The sequence below is a fragment of the Rhipicephalus microplus genome, chromosome 3 (genome assembly GCF_043290135.1).
Source record: "Rhipicephalus microplus isolate Deutch F79 chromosome 3, USDA_Rmic, whole genome shotgun sequence".
NCBI lineage: Eukaryota > Metazoa > Arthropoda > Arachnida > Ixodida > Ixodidae > Rhipicephalus > Rhipicephalus microplus.
Genome location: NC_134702.1, coordinates 137,492,607 through 137,512,928, shown reverse-complemented (window position 1 = coordinate 137,512,928; position 20,322 = coordinate 137,492,607). Strand labels below are relative to the sequence as shown.

The 20,322-nt window shown below is 45.2% G+C and overlaps 1 protein-coding gene across 1 annotated transcript in view; it reads right to left on the bottom strand.

Annotated features, from left to right (window-relative positions):
- The window catches only part of IntS8 (integrator complex subunit 8), a 132,748-nt gene that overhangs the window by 101,070 nt on the left and 11,356 nt on the right, over positions 1-20,322 (bottom strand). The window contains exons 5-7 of the mRNA XM_037422182.2: positions 18,189-18,249; positions 12,326-12,511; positions 720-812 (exon numbers count right to left, since the gene is read on the bottom strand). Coding sequence (XP_037278079.2) covers positions 720-812; positions 12,326-12,511; positions 18,189-18,249 — 340 coding nt within the window. The remainder of the gene's footprint in view (positions 1-719; positions 813-12,325; positions 12,512-18,188; positions 18,250-20,322) is intronic.

The following is a 20,322-nucleotide window of genomic DNA, read 5'->3' as shown; positions in this document are numbered from 1 at the left end:
TAGCGCACGCTTTTGGCCACCTCTCAAGATCACAGCAGATATTGCCGTTAAACTATTGCAAGAAAAGATAGCCGCAGAACGCTTTCATGCCGTGCATGGGCAGCCCGAGGACAGCTTGCAGAAGATAGTGCCAACAACAACTGAACATGAGTAAAGTGCAACGAAAAAGCTGCTTCTAAACAGTGTATGCTTATGTCAATTCCGAAAAGCCAAGCAACCTAACTTTTTTTTGCTTTACCGCATTTTTTGCCCCCCCCCCCCCTCGAGAATGTTTTTATAAATTTACCCCACGTAATAAACGCACCCCCTAACTTTGCTTTGATTTTTCGAGAAAATCTGTGCGTTCATTACGCAGGTAAATACGGTATATACCCTATAAAGCGGACGGAGGGATGACATCCACCTTAGCTATGTGGTACAGCACCAGATGCATTATTCGAAGTTCGAGTGTTCTGATCCTGCCAGAGGCAAGTTATCTTTTCATCCTCTTATCTTTCTTCACATTTACATTACGATTACTTCTAATAACACCCCCTATACTTCCTTGGCATCATTGTCTCTTAGTTCTTCTTAATATTATGTGTAAGAAAGAAAATGAGCCCTTAAATTTACACTTCTTGTCTAAATACGAGCAATACTATGTGAAAACCCAAGAACTCAGGAAAATAAAAAAAGGGTGAGCGGTTGCCTTGCTTTACCAGTATTCCACTGCATCTCACCTTTGGATGGAGGGAGAGGGCAGTTTCAAAAAGCTCCCCAGCCTTTTTGTAATTCTCTTTGTAGAAATGATACGTTCCAAGCTCGTATGACACCTGAAACAGTAATAAGACAGTGAAGTAAAGGTAACAAGTTTCGCGACTAATCGACTTCTTTCTATATTCTGTTGAAATGCACATTTACCGCTGCAAGAAGAGACCCACAGGTTACAGAAGAAAGGGCCAATCATGCATCTGATATATATTTATAGGATATTGCAGAAGGGTGTCTTGAAGGACCAGTTGGTACAGGATAATAGGATGAAAACGGAGTAAAAAACAGGACGAAGAAAAAATGACCCCGCAACACAAGCGCTGATGTTCCATATTGTCAAGGGGTCGTGATATGGACGAAGGGAGCGGACTGCATGTAGAAGAATAAACTGTTTATTCGAGCCGAACTTGTGGCCACGTAAAAAAAAAAAGTCAGCTTACACCGAGACACTTGCACTGATCGTCGAACGTCGATCAACTGAGAAGCGGCGAAGCGTGGCGGCACTTATACACTCACCATCGAACAATCTAGCGTTATCGCTAGCGACGACGTACATTCCAGAATAATCTGATCTACGGCAATAATCTAATCTACAAAATGATCTACGGCAGCCCTGAAGCTTCTCGAACACTGTAGGTGCAGTTCGCGCTGAGAATTGCGTACAGCATAACGGCGTGATAAGAAAACTTGAGGAAGGAACGTGGCATTGCCCCCCTCTGAAAAAGGCATTTTCCCGATGCTTTAACAGAAGATGAGAGTGTGATAGTAATGTAGGAAAGTAAAAATAATAAAGTATGATACAGCAATAACGATAAAGCACGATACAGCAGTAATGACAACAACAAAATACACTCTTTCAGTTCCTTAACGTTCATGAAACGGCTTGAGGCACGCGACATGGACGACTTCAGGCCGCGATCGGCGTTGTTGAGAGTTCGTAATGCCGTCAAGGACAACATGGTAGTCGAGTAGGCTGAGTACTACCCTGTATGGTTCGAAGTAGCGTTGCAGAAGTTTTCATTGAGTCTACGTCGGCATATCGGCATCCATACCCAAACACGTTCACCGGGCTGGTATGCCATGAAGCGTCGCCGAAGGTTGTAACGGTGGCGGTCGGTCGTCTGCTGATTCGCGATGCGCAGGCGGGCGAGTTGATGAGCTTCTTCAGCGCTCTAAATATAAAAGATGACGTCGCGGTTTTCTTCGCCAGAGATGTTCGGCAGCATTGCGTTGAGCGTCGTTGCCGGGTTTCTTCCGTAGACCAACTTGTACGGTTGCATTTGCGTCGTCTCCTGCACGGCCATGTTGTATGCGAAGGCCATGTACAGAAGAATGGCGTCCCACGTCTTGTGTTCGACGACGACGAACATGGCCAGCATGTCGGCGATTGTCTTGTTTAGCCGCTCAGTGAGACCATTTGTCTATGGGTGGTAGGCAGTGGTGTGGCAGTGGATTGTCTGGCTATGTCTCAAGATCGCTCGAGTCAAATCAGCAGTAAAGGCCGTACCTCTATCGATGATGACAACATCTAAGGTGCCATGACAAAGGACGATGTTCTCAACGAAAAACTTTGCTACCTCTTCGGCGCTACATTTGGGTAGGGCCTTTGTTTCCGCATAGCGGGTGAGGTAGTCAGTAGCTATGACGATCCATTTGTTTCCTAAAACTGAAGTCAGAAACGGCCCCAGTAGGTCCATCCCGATTTGTTGGAATGGTCAGTGAGGTGATTCGATCGGCCGAAGGAAGCCTGCTGGCTTTGTCGGTGGTGTCTTGCGTCGCTGACCGTCTCGGCATGTCCTCACATAATGAGCGAAGTCGGCGGTAAGGCGGGGCCAGTAGTACCTTTCTTGTATCCTCACGAGCATGCGGGAAACACTAAGGTGTCCTGCTGTTGGATCATCAAGCAGGGCCTGGAGGAGTTTTCGTCGCAGAGCTGAAAGCACCACAAGAAGGTACGTGGCTCGAAGTGGCGAAAAGTTCTTCTTTTGGAGAAGGCCGTTTCGCAGCGAAAACGACATAAGTGCCCATTTGAATACCTTCGGAACAATGGAGGTCCTGCTCTCGAGGTATTTGATTAGGCTCATAAGTTACGGGTCAGCCCGCTGGCGTTGAGCGAAATCGTCTACAGTTATCGTTCCCGAGAAGCAGTCATAATTCAGGTCTTCGGGTGGCGGTGGGTTGACGTGGGCTCGCGACAGGCAGTCTGCATCGGAGTGTTTTCTGCCGGACGTCTAAATGGCGGTAATGTCGTATTCTTGAAGTCTCAGGCTCCAAAGGCAAGGCTACCTGAAGGGTCTTTCAAGTTAGCTAGCCAACTCAAGGCGTGGTGGTCGCTCACAACTTTGAAGGGCCTGCCGTAAAGGTAAGAATGAAACTTTGACGTCTCCCAAAAGGCACTCCTTTTCTGTTGTGGAATAATTGCTTTCTGCTTTGGATAGCGACCGGCTAGCATAACTAATATCCCTTTCCAGTTCATCAGTTCTCTGCATAAGGACGATGCCAAGTCCTACGCTGCTTGCGTCAGTGTGCACTTCTGTTTTGGTGTTTTCGTCCAAATGCGTTAGTGTCAGAGGTATCTGCAGGCGTCGTTTTAGTTCCTTGAATGCTTTCTCCTGTGGGGTTTACCACTTGAATTTGATGCAATTCTTGTAAGGTTAGAGAGTGGCTTGGCGATGTCGCAAAGTTTTTGACGAAGTGCTTGTAATAGGCGCACAGGCCAAGAAATCGACGCATGACCTTCTGTCGGCGCGCGACGGAAGTGCAACGATGGCGGCTATTTTTTTGCGGATCAGGTCTTACTCCAAACTTGCTTATCACCTGGCCCAAGAACAAAAGTTCTTCGTATGCGAAGAGGCACTTTCCTGGCTTCAGGGTGAGTCCGGAAGTCTTAATGACTTGAAGTACAGCTTCAATGCGCCAAAGATACTCATCGACGCTTGAGGGAAACACAATGCCATCATCCAAGTAAACGAGACAAGTCTTCCACTTTAATCCTGCCAGCACTGTGTCTATAATGCAATGAAAAGTCGCAGGTGCCGAGCAAAAACCGAAGGGCATCACTTTTGAACTCGAAAAGGCCGTCTGGTGTTACAAACGCTGTCTGTTCTCGATCTCTCTCGTCTACATCGATCTGCCAAATGGCTTGAAGTACAGCTTCACGGAACCAAAGATGCTCATCGAAGCTTGAGGAAAACACAACGACGTCGTCCAAGTAAACCAGACAAGCCTTCCAGTTCAATCCTGCCAGCACTGTGTCCATAATGCGTTGAAAAGTCGCAGGTGCCGAGCAAAGACAGAAGGGCATCATCACCTTGAACTCGAAAAGGCCGTCTGGTGTTACCAACGCTGTTTGTTCTCGGTCTCTCTCGTCTACATCGATCTGCCAACAGCCTGTTTTGAGGTCCATCGATGAAAAGTATTTGGCGCTGCGGAGTCGATCAAGGGCGTCATCTATTCGGGGGAGAGGGTATAAGTCTTTCTGCGTTATCTTTTTGAGTCGGCGATAGCCGACGTAGAAGCGTAGTGTTCCATTCTTTTTGTTCACTAAAACCACCGGTGACGCCCATGGACTCTTTGAAAGCTAGATAATGTCGTTGCGGAGCATTTCATCGCCTTGTTTCTTTATGGCCAAGCGTTCTTGCATGGAAACTCTGTACAACTCGGACGAAGTGGCCTGGCATTTTCTTCTATTGTGATTCGATGTTTCGCAACAGGGGTCTGTCAAATTCTTGATGACGACGAAAAGCAGTTCTTGTATTTCAGAAGCAGGTTTTCGAGCTGCTCTTGTTTATGCATTAGAAGGCTTGGATTAACGTCGAAGGCTGGTCGAAGGGTATCCGTCGTTGGAGTAGAATATGCAGAATCGGTGAGGGCAAAAGTGTTGCTGGCTTCCAGTATCTCTTCGATGTAGACAACCGTCGTGCCTTTGCTCACGTGCTTGTAGTCGTTGCTGAAGTTCGTGAACATCACTCTTGCGTTTCCTCCTCGCAGTTCGGTTAATCCTCTGGTGACGCAAATTTTGCGGTTGATCAACAGGTGTTGGTCGCCTTCAACGGCGCTTTAGTCTATACTACAGTTAAACCTTGTTGTAACGAGACGGGCTATAACGAAATAATGGATATAACGAGCAAATCCTAAATCCCCTTGAAAGTCCCCATACAAACCAATGTAATCAAAACTTCGTTTTAACGAGGCAAAATTTGCCTATTATGGGATATAACGAACAAATTTTGTTAGGAAGTGAAATTTTGAGCCGATGTCACGACAGTGCACAACGCGAATTTGAGACGGGGCGCGACGCGAGAGCTGTATTTAGCAGTTCAAAACTCCCGCCACGCGCCCTCCAGCAACGCGCGCAAAGCAGGCGGCACGCGCTGTTTCCAGAGGAGAGGTCGCTGCACGTGCGCCGCTTGGCTACCACCAACAGCGGAGCGCTCCGCGAACGTCTCGCCCTTTTCTTTTCTTTTGTGTCTTCTTTATATTCTCCCTCTCCCCTTTCTCATGGCGCTGATGCGCGCTTCCTAATCTTACATACCCCCTTCCTCTTGAGTAACCGGTTCCTAGAGGGCAGCGCCTCTTTACAGTCACTTTCTCTGCAAGTGTTGCCGCTCGCCGACGTGAGCCGCGTTGCTTTTGCGTGCGTGTTTCTTCTCTTTTTCGACCGCTTCCGCCTTATCTTTTATCGTGCTGCGCTCGTAATTCCAGCAACATGAATGCACCAGGCCGGAAGCGAAAGCACATAACGCTAGATCAGAAGGCGGCTATGATAAGAGTCGTCGAATCGGGGACCAAGAAAGGCAACGTGGCAAGAGACTTTGGCGGATCGACAAGCACACTGTCAACCATCTTGAGCAAGCAGGAGTCCATCATCGACGCTGTTGCACGTGGCGTGAAAGGAAGCGCTAAGAGGATGAGGGCACCTGCCTTTGAAGCGGTCGAAAGGGCCGTTTTTAAATGGTTTTTGGACACGCGGGCCGTGAATTTGCCGGTGAGCGGCGCCTTGCTGCAAAGAAAAGCGAGAGACTTTGCCTGCATCATGGGCTATGACAACTTCGTAACAAGTTCGGGTTGGCTCCAACGCTTCAAAGAGCGCCACAACATTGTCGGGAGAGGGGTCTGTGGCGAATCGCAATCTGTCGACGAAGCAGAGGCTACCAAGTGGGTGAAAGAAAACATTGTGCGGCTGCTAGAAAAATACAGCGCGGAGGATATTTTTAACACGGACAAAACCGCTCTCTTTTTCGAGATGTTGCCGCACAAGACGTTAGCCCTCAAAGGCGAGCCGTGCCATGGCGGCAAACAAAGTAAGCTGCGGATCACTGCGCTACTTTGTGCAAACATGACCGGCTCTGAGAAGCTGCCAATTTTCGTAATTGGCAAAAATGCATCCCCTCGCTACTTTAAGGGGAAGAGGCAGCTCCCAGTCAAGTATCGCAAAGCCTGGATGACCAGGGAGATTTTTTCGAAATGGCTTTGCGAATGGGACGAGAAGCTGGCAAAGGCGAACCGCAAGGTGTGCCTTGTTTTAGATAACTGCATCGCCCACCATAGCGCTGCCGTGCTTCAAAACATCGAGCTGCTGTTCCTTCCTGCCAACTGCACAGCGAAAATACAGCCGCTTGACCAAGGCATAATTATGTCGCTGAAGGCAGGTTACCACAAGCGTGTGATAGACAAGCTCCTGCTCAACATGAGGATGAAGCGAGACACCGATGTTGACTTGTACGCTGCGCTCGAAATGCTTCAGGCGGCGTGGATGAGTGTGACGGCGACCACGATCGCAAACTGCTTTCGACACGCCTCATTTGACGCCGCACCAGACGTCAGTGATGAGCCATCAGATGAGCCCACTGTGCCGGACGGTTTTGCCACATCAGACGAAGTCGCTGCATCATGGACGGCACTTCGTGACGCCGGTGTCGTGCTTGACAGTGAGTCGTTTTGCGACTATGTGACTAGTCGACTAAGTGGTGGCAACGGAGCAGCTCCTAGATGAAGATATTGCGCGCGCTGTCAGTGATCGTAACGAAACCAGTGACGATGACTCTGTCGACGAACAGGAGACAAACATGCCGACGGCGTCGGAGGCATTAGACGCGGTGGACGTAGTGCGCCGCTACTTCGGGGCTCACGAGGGCGGCGAAGATGGCTTGAATATTGCGGCCGCAGCTGAGCGAGCCATCGTTCGCATCAGGAAGATGCATCATCGTCCCATTACGGACTTCTTTGCAGCTAAGTCTGCCTGAAATGCAAGCTGTGTATTTTGAAGTGCATTAAAACAGGTGCATGACTTTTTCCTTTTAATTTGGGAATGCGGTTATTTTGTTGCATACCACCGTGCGGCAGGATGCTATTTCGCCCGCTGTTTTTTTGGGGTAAGTACAGTGCATAATATTTGCGGTAAATGCCCGCTACCGCTATAACGAAATATTGGTTATAACGAGAAAATAGCAGCGGCCCTCCAATTTCGTTATAACGAGGTTTAACCGTATTCTTATCATCCACTAGTAGAGGCTGGCTTATCTTGTTGGCAATGCGGACGAACTGTCACTCTGACCAGTGACCACACTGGCCAAGCACGAAAATAACCAAAAGCACTGGCATCAGAAAAGGCATCGTTCCGCTACTGCACCCAGCAGCAGCATGTAGGAAACTGAAATTCAACTTCGGATGGTCTGTGGCCCAAAAGCAAGCCAGCTGCAAAAGCAGGGCAGTCTTATTGCCATCGCTATCGATCAATGGCGGCCTCCATACTTAGTAAACAGTAGTGGTTTCTCTTGGTGCCAACACACTAGGCTTGTGCGAATATTAGAATGCTTTGAATATTCGATACCAATAGTAGAGTATTCTAATTTGCTTCGATTTGAATTAAAACTATTGGAAATTTTGAAGTATTCACAATAAACAAATAGGTGTATATTAGTCCACATGGGACCACCTGTAAAGGTGCTTCCACTGCAGTGTAGAGGTAGTAAGCCATGAAATCCGCTCTGCCGCCAAGCCCCCCTTCAAATTTAAGGGGGGATGCTACACCTTCCAAAAACTCTTTTATTTTTGCGAGTACCTCAGTCAAATTTGGAGAGCCTATGTAGATTTTACTGCTGATTTCAAAAATCTAATTCTTTTTTTGCTGTGACAATTAGTTTTAAAGATATAGTGAACTGCGACTTTTTCAATTAAGGCCTAATTAGCTAATTAACTGTAACTTGGATATTGATGTGCAACCTATAGAACCAATTCGGTATGTTCACAGTGTGCAATAAAGTATAAATCATTGTTCTGGGCTATTTCGAAGCAAAGTTGTGGGATGTTGAATATGACATGAAAAATTTCCCCATCTACACTTGAAACAAAAGATCCATTTAGAGAATTTTCTCCAAAAACTATTACAATAAAACTTACTTTACGACACATCCCCTGCATTTATCTTCGAAACAAAAAAGAAATCGTAATGATAACCCAGATAGAACAAGAGATATTGCTCCGGCATAATGGGAAGCACATGAAAATTGTCGTTTTGAGAAATCGAGAAAAAACGTGGGCACACATTTTTATTGCAGAAGATGCAACAAGACAACCTCAAAACGCACCAGAAGCATAGTCTGAATGCATTCTGTGCTCATGCCTCCTCTTCACTAGCTTCCGGAGTTCCAATGAGGCTGTTCTTTTCTTGTTGGAGACAATGCTGCGACGGTGGTCTTTTTCTCTCGCTCTCCTGGCACCAGTACTTGTCGCATTCATGTCCATTTCACCTAAGATTGCCGTTGCAGAATTCAAATTGCCCGTGTTGAAGCGCAGCACTGCTTCTGCAACAGCTGCTTCAACAGCGAACAGGGACGCATGGTGCTCCTCGGGGGCCAAACTCCAGATTACCGAATGTAGGCTCTCGTTGGAGTTCTGCGTTTTGCCGCGTTCGCACCTCTGAAGCAGGGCTCTTTCCGAAAGCCGGGTATAAACCGGTAGTAATGCCTCTGCCACGTCTTTCGGTAGATTGTAGGCATGCCTGGGGTCGGGCTCACCCTTTGCTTTTGCGGCATTGTGCCGACACCATGAAGTTTCACCAGCTGGGCACAGACTGTGGTCCGAGCATTCATCAGTGGAGGTGACGTGGCGGTATGTGGCCATCACAGCCTTTTGCATCTCGCCCACGTCACCTTCATGCGATTTCAGAGCCCGGCCATAATATGTGCTCAGCCTGGTGATCAGCTCACCTGTGAGCCTGCCTTTCCCACCAAGGCCTCTTTTCCCATCGCACTTTTGTTTCTGCACCAGGTTTCTCAATGCGGTGCCCATCCGTTTCTGTACATGATTAATACAGTCTTCCTTCTGCACGTCAATGTAACCATACACCTTGGCGTCTTGTATGGCGCAAAATGTCCTAGAGTCTCCATCAGACAGCATAGTTGTGTAGCGCAGGCCATGGCGTTCAAGCGACCTCTGAAATAGAATTAGAGCCGCCTCCACTTCCATTTGCCCCGCTTTGCTGTTCGTATTTTTTTGGCATTTGTGGTTAGCCTTCCATTCTTGATAGCCCTCACTACTAGGCTTTGGGCCCACCTCGCAGCCTAGGCAAAAGTTGGAAAGAACGACGTAGTCCAACACGTAGCCACTAAATAATTCGATAACTCTGCCCACGCCGATGTGGGAAGAATGGCCTCGCGTCTTCCACGTGCCGTCGTAGCTAACGGCAATATTGCCCCGGCGGCCGAAGCTCAAGTCATCACAAATTGTTCTAACCTTTTCCGCACATTCGCTCATAGCGGACTCAGCCGCTCGCGTTGCAGCGGGTGCCAGCGTGTTCTTCAAATGCCGCTGAAACGTCTTGTGGTGCATACCGCGGTGTGAGATGCCCATTGTTGCGAAAATATCGTTCATTTTCGTTTGGCCGTTGCCGGTAGCCACCATCGCCCTCGAAGCGAGAAAATTTACTTCAAACGGATTGCACGTTTTCGTGCCGTTCGCGCGGGGCGAAGTCCATTCATTCGCGATCTCGCCGCACCTTTCACACTGCACTAGCACTTTCACGGCAAATCCGTAGTCCCGATCCCCTCTGACGATCGTAGCCGGTCCGTGGCAGGCTTTGCAACACAAGGCACCCATTATCGCGTTTAGGATATCTAGATGCATAAGCAGATAAGGAGCAGCGTGGTCCGAGTCCTGTGCGGTTGCCTCGCTACAACTCGCGGTGAAAAAGTCAATTTTCCGTGCAGTTGCTGGCGCCGATGAAAGCCGGTCGAGCGTCGCTTTCTCCCGGGCATTATTTTCTTCAACTTCGGCGTTTGTCACCACCTTGGCGTCGATTCGTAGTCGTCCGGAGTTCGCTTCACCGTCATCGTCGTCGGAGGCAACGCGCTCGGTCGCACCATCGCTGAACGGCCGCGGAGCGTCGACACATCGTTCGTCGGAGTCAACCAAGGGCTCTGATGACTTCGTAGACTTTCTCCCACGACGTTTGCGTTTCCTGCGACCAAATGCGTGCACGGTCCGATACATTTTTGCGTTTCCAGGCATGGCGATACGATCAGAAGCTTCAGAGTGCTCTGCCGATTTCGAGGCGTCACAGCGGTAGCCCTTTCAAAATAGCATCGGGTCGCGTATGCAGGCGCAAGCCGCGAGCTTCCAGCCAACCGGAAAGCGCCATTTCAGTCACGTGTGCCGTTTAGCCAATGGCAGTGAGCGCGGCTCTTTGTCTTTGAGGCCCCGTTTTTCGAGCCGGGGAAACGCTCAATGTTGCTTACTGAATAAAAAAAAACAGCTGAAAACGCGTTCTTTCAAACAAGACCAAAATGGCGCCGATCGAGCGCGTAGTTCCCGCGTATCGTAGAGCCGAAACCTGCGCTATTCGCCCTCAATTTAAAGGGCAGGACGCCCGTTTTCGGTTTTTTAAAGTTGAATAACGATAAAAGTTGATGGTATTCGGCTATGAAATTTTGTAAATAGGTGCGCAATGATGTCGGGAACGCGAAAAGAAGGTCCGCGAAAACTCGATTTTTCGGCTGATTTTCGGTCCCGAAGTGCCGCGTCCCCCCTTAAAGCTGCACTGCAACACATTTAGAGCAGGGTCACAAAACGCTGCCGATTGGTAGCCAAAGCTACCGATAACACACGAGCTAAATAATATAGCGCAACACAGGGTCTGAAATTCACAATAAATTCTCAAAGTCGGCTAAAATGTGCCCTCTTCTCTCGACACATGACGCCACAAGCCAAAAAATCACTCGTCACAGCCATTGCATCGTCCGCTTGCTGATTAGAGCATGGCCCACTCTGTCGTTACTGGGCCGCCACTTCTCTATGCGTGAGTGCGTGATAGCTGGCGTATTTGAAGAAAAGAAAAAACAGAGTGAAAAAGTGCTAAAGATCACAAAATGCCGCGACATATTTTCTTTCCCCCTGCCATCCTTTCTGCTTAGCTTCCAATGCTTTCGTTGAGACGAGAAGAGAATGAAATGGCAGCACGCAATGAATCTTTGCACCTCCACTCTTACTGGACTGATTTTGAAATTTTTTGCGCCAGTGAATTCTTGTGGCAATAAGCTTCTTTAGTGAATCTATTTCATGGCTACTTGAAGAAGTGTTGCTGGGCACCTTAAGTGAACAGATTACCTTCACATCAATTGATCTTTAAAGCTTAAAAAGCTTGCTATCACAGCTTATATGCTTCAAGTATAATTAATTTCAAGATCTTATGTATTTTACAGGTTATTACTTGCATCCTACCAAAAGTCAAATTTTGCTACTACTTAACATTGTTCCGACTTCCTTCGAACGAAAAAAGTGGCATTTGTATAGAGGCCCTATCGCAATTAAAAAAATATATATTCCGCAGGTTAGTTAGGTAATAATAAAGATGCCCATTTTTCTTTATATGTCATATATACTGTTTGAATTTGATTCGAAATTATTTGGCCAAAAGCACTATTCGCTTCGAACCTAAAATTCACTTTCGCACAAGTCTACAACACATGTTTTAGACCTTGCAGGCATACTTTTATGCTTTGAAAATGGATCTAAACGTTCAAGAATGTGTTCACTGCTCGGCATTAAATATCTGATCCTGGAATTACATTGTTGAATTTCATTAAAGTGGAGCGGCAAAACAAAAAGTGTTTGTTGTGGCGAAAATATGTATGCACTTACTTCTACTGACTCCTGAAGTAGAACTGAGAATTTTTCGTTGAAGCGGAAATTCAGTTGAAGCAGCGTTCATTACAACTGGATTTGACTGTAATTAATATTAATTCCTGCATTTTCCCATAATTATTATGAGTTAGACTTTAATTATATTTATTTATTTTGAAGTCAGTCATGTTCTGTTTACGCACAAAAAGAATCAACCCTCAGGTTCAAGATACCTGGAATATCTGTCATTGGTACACTTCGAGCAAAAACAAAGTGTATTTTTAATTAATATAAACCTCAATGCTTCTGGATTTTTTTTTTTGCCACTAGTCCGAAGAACTAGCAAAAGTAACTTGCACACATAAAAGTGGACAGAGCCCCACATTGGTGCTAGATATTGAGTTTTAAGCAGCATTTCAAATGAAATCTTTCATCAATGAAAATCTCTACTGACCTGACAGCACACATCGTCGACAGTGGCTATTACACCCTTTTCCAGATTATGCTCGGGGTCTAAGATCTCGGCTTTGACAATGGTGAAACTTTCATATGTAGGAACCCGAATGTTCAACCCGCCTGTTGTTCGGAGAGACAACAACTTTTCCAAAAATGTCACTGCTTCTTCCAATTCCTCTTCACACTGCAAGGATACAAACAGCAAGCATAATCAATACTGTCGCTCCTGTCAAGACACCAACATCAGGGTACCAATTACATTTTTAATGAACTGACGAAATTGGAGAAAAAGGAAGACATTTCCTAAACATAATTTAAACTATCAGTTTTTTTTTATTCTGCTTTAAAACATATAATCAGCTTCCCAGCGAACTGATCTTTTTGTTTTTTGCAATGACGATGTGCAAAATTTAGGCATTATCGCCCCCTTTTTTCTATTATGAAACTTTCAAGCACAGACGACTGATGGTTCATAGTCTTCTATATCAACTACTAAATAACAAAAACTTACTCAGAAGTATTAAAATAACATATGTTAATAAAGGTAAAAAACAAGAACCTGGAAAGTGGCCAATATAGCAATTGTCACTAGAGCAGTATCTTGAATATACAAAATGACATCGAGATTTTAATGAAGACAAAATTCTTCAAATCTATACCCTACGGCAAAAATTTTACCCAGATCCGAGTATTGCAAGTATGTAAAGGCAACGCTCACTGTAACAAACCCACGTATAACAGTCTCAGACCCAACAGACCATTATTTGGCCTAGGTTTGGCCCAAGTATTACAGTATTGACAGCTTATGAAGTAAGTCGCCGGAGTTGCAAATATCCGCTCTATAAACGGTACTGCACTATAATAAAAACAACACTTTTCAAGGGCCGCAACTGCGAAAAACGTGTTGAGCAAGTAGCCTCCCGTGTCCGAGAATCGAAGCATACGATGTGTGGCGCTTACAACCATTTAAATTTCCGAATTAAAAAAAAAATTAATGTTCAAAGACACGCCTTGCCAACTAAATGAACACAAAAGAAGGGGGTTGCAACAAAGGAAAGTACCATTGCAGAAATTTGTGACTACTGATCAAACTGCCTCGATTATGCGCATCACAAAGAGAGAATGTCAGATCACGTCCAGAATTTCACGTTCTGAAAGACACCAATCGTTCGATTGCATGGGCACGTACCCGATTTCTAAATGTCGCAATCGAATCGCGAGCCATCATTCGAGCACTCGTTTTCATTAACAATATGTATCCCTTCTCATCAAGTGCAACCACCGCAAAGGCGTTTGTTGAATCCGTAGTAAACCGCACCTTATGTTGCACGCGACCCCAACAGAAATGCAGCCAACGCTGATTAGGCCTAGCGCACCCTTCGGTATGTTGTCTTGGGAAGTTTGTCAAAGGTCCAAGACATGTGAAAATAACATCAAAAAGACAGCCCTCAAGCACTGAGCCAAGAACAGCATGCGTGATACCTAGTTCGCCTTCGCGGCCGGGAGATCAAGAACGATGAAATCCCGCCAAACTTGAGTAAGACAGCGCACTGGCAGCCAAGGCGAAAGCTCGTGCCGTGAGACCGTAAAAGGCTTTATATGTATAAATGATGCAGCAAATGCGATGTGTGTAGCAAGCAAGGTAACGATGACACCTTTTCCAACAGGAAACTTAGGTGCAGTTAATAGGGACTGAATTGCACGAGCCATGTTGAGCTGTGTGCTGCTGGAGCCACGCTAGCAACGCTAGTGCACTGTAGCTGCGCCAGCACCAGTGTAAAGTTTTATTAGTCTCCGAGGCAATCGTGCTCCTCCCTTATTCGGCTTTCCTAGCTTCGTTTCCCTCCCTCAGCCCTCTGTTCATTCACTACGCGTCCCCTCCTCCTTCGTGACGTCGTCACTTGCTTCCCAGCAGCGCACCCAGCGCGCCTCCTTTGATACACGCACTCGCTACCACGTTTGTCACAAAGATTTTCCCGCAACTGCGTTATAACCAGTCTTTCATTTTAGAGGACTGCACAATAAGCTACTGCATATATACGGAGGTTCTATGGGAGGGTGAACAGGAGTCAAAAAAGACATCATTATAACCAGTTCTGCACTATGAGTGGTTACGTTATGAGTGGTCTACACTGTATATTGATGGATTGAAGGTCACTTTTAACGAACCACGATATGGCGGACTATCAGCTACGGTGGACGAAATCAGTGGCACTTTTTGTCGAAACTGTGCGTATAAAGCCTACTTTTGCTGTGTTGAAATGGGCCAACAACAGTCTTGAACATGCTGCTCTCTGCACACGAAAGCCCCAGTATTTATAAATTGCAGCTGGCAGCGATGGCGGCTTTCAGCCAAGCCAAGCATCTAGCCAATCTAGTCTGAGGGCATGTTGGTCCGGCTGCCATATGGCAACTCCACTCGTCGAGCAGGAGCAACTTTTCTTGCTCCACGGCCCGGATTCCGCACTCCGCTAGTAGATTCGGAGCAACCCACTCAGCGATAAAGCATTCGTGTGCTCTGTCTTGCAGAGACAGATTTCGCTCTGAGAATGCGTTGCCGACATTTCTGGCACAATCAGGCAGTTAGGTTCAACGTTTTTTGAGCCGGTGTCTAGTCACCTTGTGCATTTGTTTACATTCCTAAAATGGGACAGTGGTACCCCTGCATTTCACGACTGTGTGGTCAAAACGCACGCTTCGCAGTGGTGACACAGTAGCCATGGAAGCATAAAGAGCGAAAAAGAAAATATTTTTAGTAATAGTTTAGTGACATATGGGCAAACAACCTCTACCCCCCCCCCCCCCCCCCCCCCCTAGCATCTTCAACCGCTGATTTACCCATCATTAGAGACTGCCTCACTCACAGACACCCCAAGGTGTGTCTGCGACTCTGACTCTGTAAACCTCCAAGATATGGAGCTTTAGGCAATCTCGGAGGCATGCATCCTTAGTCTCCACCGCTGTACTCTCTACGTCAAGGTTATATATCACCATGCTTTGATGCCGAGTACATTTATTATATAATTTTCTAAAGACAATTTCAATATTGCGAGCGTTGTGGCCAAAAAAACTTTTGGTCACCTCATTTACCAGCTCGTAACATTGAAACTGAAAGGACGTCTTCACATTTTTTAATGGGTAAGGAAAGTTTCTTATTAGTTTTTCAGATAAAAAGAATGTACTTATTGTTCAAGGCAATCTCTTGAAGTTTTTATTTAGTCCAAAAGAACATTCACATGAGTATATTTTGCCAAATGATAGAAGGAAAGTGTCGAAAATTAGCGGCTATTTTCTAGTGCTCTACTCTCTACGTCAAGGTTATATATCACCATGCTTTGATGCTGAGTACATTTATTATATAATTTTCTATAGACAATTTCAATATTGCGAGCGTTGTGCCCAAAAAAAACTTCCGGTCACCTCATTTACCAGCTCGTAACATTGAAACTGAAAGGACGTCTTCACATTTTTTCATGGGTAAGGAAAGTTTCTTATTAGTTTTTCAGATAAAAAGAATGTACTTAATGTTCAAGGCAATCTCTTGAAGTTTTTATTTAGTCCAAAAGAACATTCACATGAGTATATTTTGCCAAACGATAGAAGGAAAGTGTCGAAAATTAGCGGCTATTTTCTAGTGCTCTTCTTGCCCACCTATGCCATTCAGGCACATCGGTGGACAAAACCGGAAGTCATCAAGGGTCTGTGTTTGTAAACAGTGAAAGGGTCGATATATGCTTACAAACTAAAATAAATATTATTATTTATATTAAGTCTACTAGTTCAGTTAGCTAATCAAATTTATGTTGTCAAAGTGATGTTACAGATTTACTGACTTTCGAAAATACACGGATTTTTAGTTGGTCCGGCTAGTGATTTCATCTTTGGGCCGTTTGGCAGCACTGAGTTCAAGTGTTGCTGCTGACTGAAATACAGAGCACAGTGATTGCATCGTCACTGAAGGGTGCCCGCCAATCGTCACTGAAGGGTGGTCTTTGTGAGCCAAGTGTGAATCAAAAAAGTTTGTTGCGCTTTGCGTCACATGTTCTTCATTCATTGCAGTAGCATTGTTAGGCACTGGGACCAAATTTTTTAAAGACATTCTCGAGCTCCAAGCAGGTGAGTCCTACTGCCAAATTAGTACAATAATGTGAAAGGTGCCTTTGTGATGCTTGGCTTGGAATAATTTGAACAACTTTGCATCGTCCGGCGAGCTATGGTTTCATAATTAAGGCACTATAGAGTTAACAGAATGTTCACACGGGAATCTTGCACCTTGTTATTTTTATGTTGCTATACGAGTAGATAACGACTCATTTATCGTGGCTGGAAACTCCCCTTGCACATGACGACTTTCAAAGTTGTTTCAGTGATTTTTAAACTTGTCATTTGTAACTTCTAATTTGTAAAGTATGCTGAAAGCTTGTTGAACACATGAGAAAAAGCATTAGGCCTTAAGTGGGCTTGTCTCTCGGCAGCAGTACGATGTGACCGCTTATTGTGGAACCGTGCGCATGAATGACTCCCACAAATCAAAATGCTTTGCACACACACGCACTTTCTTCGAATCAATGCTGAAGTTGTCAATTCCTTGCCACGTTATGGTTCACTTCGATTTCTCGAATTTCTCACGAACACTTGGCATGCCCAAAAGAACATTTTTTCAGTAGTGTCCTCACGATACACAGCACGTGAATGGCATCGTTACGTGAACAAGCAACTTCAACTGTACAATGCCTGAACTTGACCCTTATCCAAAAAGCAACCACATATACACATGCATACTTTCAGCTAGCGCCGGCCACATGTGCAGTCTCTACAGAATCAAATCGGAGGGGCAGGATGAAGCGTGGCCTCTGAACGACAGTGACGTCGAGGCACAACAGCTGTCCATGCCATATCAAGCTGCCCCAGAGAGTGACGGTGAAGTTTCAAGACCAGAAAGAATATTGAAGGACTGTGAAATTTCGTCAATATTCTGAAAACAGGTAACAAGGGCAAGCTCTGCAGTCGACCTTTTCCAGGTGGTGACAACATAACAGCAGTGGAAGCCTCACTGCTAAATTGAACTCTGGAAACTTTGTTACTGCCAAATGATGTCTTCATAATGTAAACACTATCACTTCAACATCTTCCCTTCCGACTAAATTTCCCACTGCTTAATGATGAACTGTATTACTTAATTATTTTATAGCATAGCATTACCATTCAATATATTTGGCAAACTTTCATCATCACACGCTCCACGAGGTAGGTGAATAAAAGCTTTGTGAGTACTGCCAACCCAAGCTAATATGAACTTTCCGTTTATGCTTTAAGGTAATTTTGTGTATCTGGAATTCACTGTCACTTCTAGCTTGACTGTTGCATGAAAACACAATTTAGTGCTGTATGAAAGCTAGTAAGTGATAATTGTTTCAACTGCTTGTGCATCATTGCTCTGCTTTTGCATTTTGAAGACACTGATGCCAGTGTGAACCCGTGCTTTCAGACACATCTGTTATTGTCAGGAACGATATTAAATCAACACAGAAGCATTTCTAAAAGAAAATGCAAAGCATTTGTTTGCCAACTAATGTTGATTCTATTGAGCAGTGAATATAATCTACTGCAAAAATCTGGTGACATACCACAGGGACTGTTTTTGAAAAGCTGGTGCAAATGCGTGCACTTGTGCGCTATTGAACAGTGGTTTTTCTTTTCCACTTCTTTTTATTTGTAACAAATTCACTTTCAAGTCAGCGCTCATATTGTCTGTTCTTTTTCTTTGTCTTTGTTCTTTGAAAGCGTAGGTAAAGTTTTTTGATTATGTCTTAAAAACTTCTCCAGACTTCCATGCTTTAAAACAATCAAGCAGCACCCACCTTTTTAGTGATTGTATCAGCCATTTCAGAAGTCACCACGGTTGGATCCACTTGACCAGGCCTGAATAAAACGAAAAAAATCTACTGCAGGAAGCTGTAATTTCCAAGAATCGGCAGAACTTAGTAATATGTAATACACAGTAAGTTAATGCATGAACAAAGATCACTATACCAAAATTAGATGACACTACTGTTGCGTTACAACTACTTTGATTCAAAAGCCACTGAAATGCTGTAAAGCATAAGGGCTTTCCTTTACCTGGATTGTGGGCATTATTTAAAATATAGTACTTCCTAACAGTTTGTATTATTATGTTTCTATTTTGTAGTCAGCATCACAACACTACAGCAGTAGTTCAACATATGCAGTGAAAACTTGTTAATTCGAAATTGCAGTTCATCTGAACTGATTGCCTGGTGCCAGCACAGGCCTGTGTATTTCTATGAGAGAAAGCTCCTGACAAATGGCAAACGACAATTCGAATGCGTCAGTACCTACAATGGTTAATTCTAACCAGGAGCCTCGTGGCTTCGATCACTTGTCGCAGAAGTCAGTCTTAGAGTGATCCCAATGTGTTGCAAAATCAGACCAAACCAAATTTACCAAATTTACTAGAGCTGCAAGACCATATAACAGCAGCATTTCTCCATACATGAGAATACGGACGCTGCACTAGAGCTCTTGTGCAAGCTGCAAACAATGGTCATCGAGTCGTGAGAGAAGCGTCAGTACAGAAAAACTTCGGTGATGCCAATCTCGCGGGGCCCATGAAAAGCATTCGTATTATCTGAAATTTGTATCACTAGAAAACATAAAAAATCGATACTTGGCCAAAGAGAGCTGGCGTACATATTCATTTATTGTTTTTTGGGGTCACAAAACACCTCATTGATTGCCAGTAATCTTATTAGATGTGAACGATCATATGTACACGTAAATTTACGGCGTGTGTGAAGTTAATCGGATCAGTTATGACCCGTGATAGCTAGTAGCTGATTCGAAATCAAAATTTTTCGCATGACACAAGAGTACTGTCGCGAAAGTGATCTAAAAAGTGACTTGCATGCGATTGGTGAAGGCCACAAGAATTTTGAACGGTGGACGTTTGCTACTATTTTCTCATCTCAGTCGTGTTGGGGACGTTCTTCAGGAGATTCACGGCCGTGCCCACTTAATCAGGAGGCTTGCTTGAAATTCGAGAGTCTCCCGTAAAAACTGGAGAGTTGGCACGTGTGCGTGTGTCCAGCAACCACGCATGTTGACGTTGCGAGGCTTAGCTCCTTTGCTAAGGCTGTCCACTTCCTTTTTTGGTCCTTGTCCACCTTTCATAGAATGTCTGACAGTGAGGACATGTCTTGCATTGACATCGAAGGCACGTGTAAACAAGGTAAAACGAAGCTGCCTCGAGCACAGCATTCCGCGCGGATGCATTCAAGAAAAAAAGAAAGAGCAACGCCAATGCGCCATTTGTAATTTAAACAAAAAGGCAAATGAAAGCCTTTAAGATTCCCGCACACAATTTCGGAGGCTACAGCTGATGGCCTATTCTGAAAAACTGGCGACATGATGTGCATGCTTGCACTTCGGTTCCCATGCCTGTTTGTGATTATCTTATCTTCCAGGACAGTGCGGACAGCGTCCGCTCATGCCTGTGAGGTGGTGCATATTCGTATCAAAAGGTACGAGGCGAAAATCTGTTTGCAGCAACTGCCCTCCATTACACTGCAGGCTAATTAGGCTTAACTGGACAACAGAATAATTACAATGTATTAACAAAAATTCGTATAAGCTGCGGTCATATTACCGATGTTCCATCATATAACGTAAATACTCGAATCTAACGCGCAACTTTTTTCCGGTTAAGCGACTTCATAAATCGCATGCGCGTTAGAATCGAGTACAAAAAAAAAACGAATACTGTCATTCTATTGCCATCGGCATTTCCAAAATGGCCACCCCCTACAAGCGTCGGCAAGGCGCGTCGGCCATTTCTGCCTATGTGTTTACCATGAGCGGTACTTCGTACATGTGCTGAGGAGTTCGTCATCTTGTAGTGCATTAGCATCGACGGCATGGAAGGACCAACTCCAAAAACTCGAGTGCACCACGATGCCGCTTTTAAAAGAAAAGTCA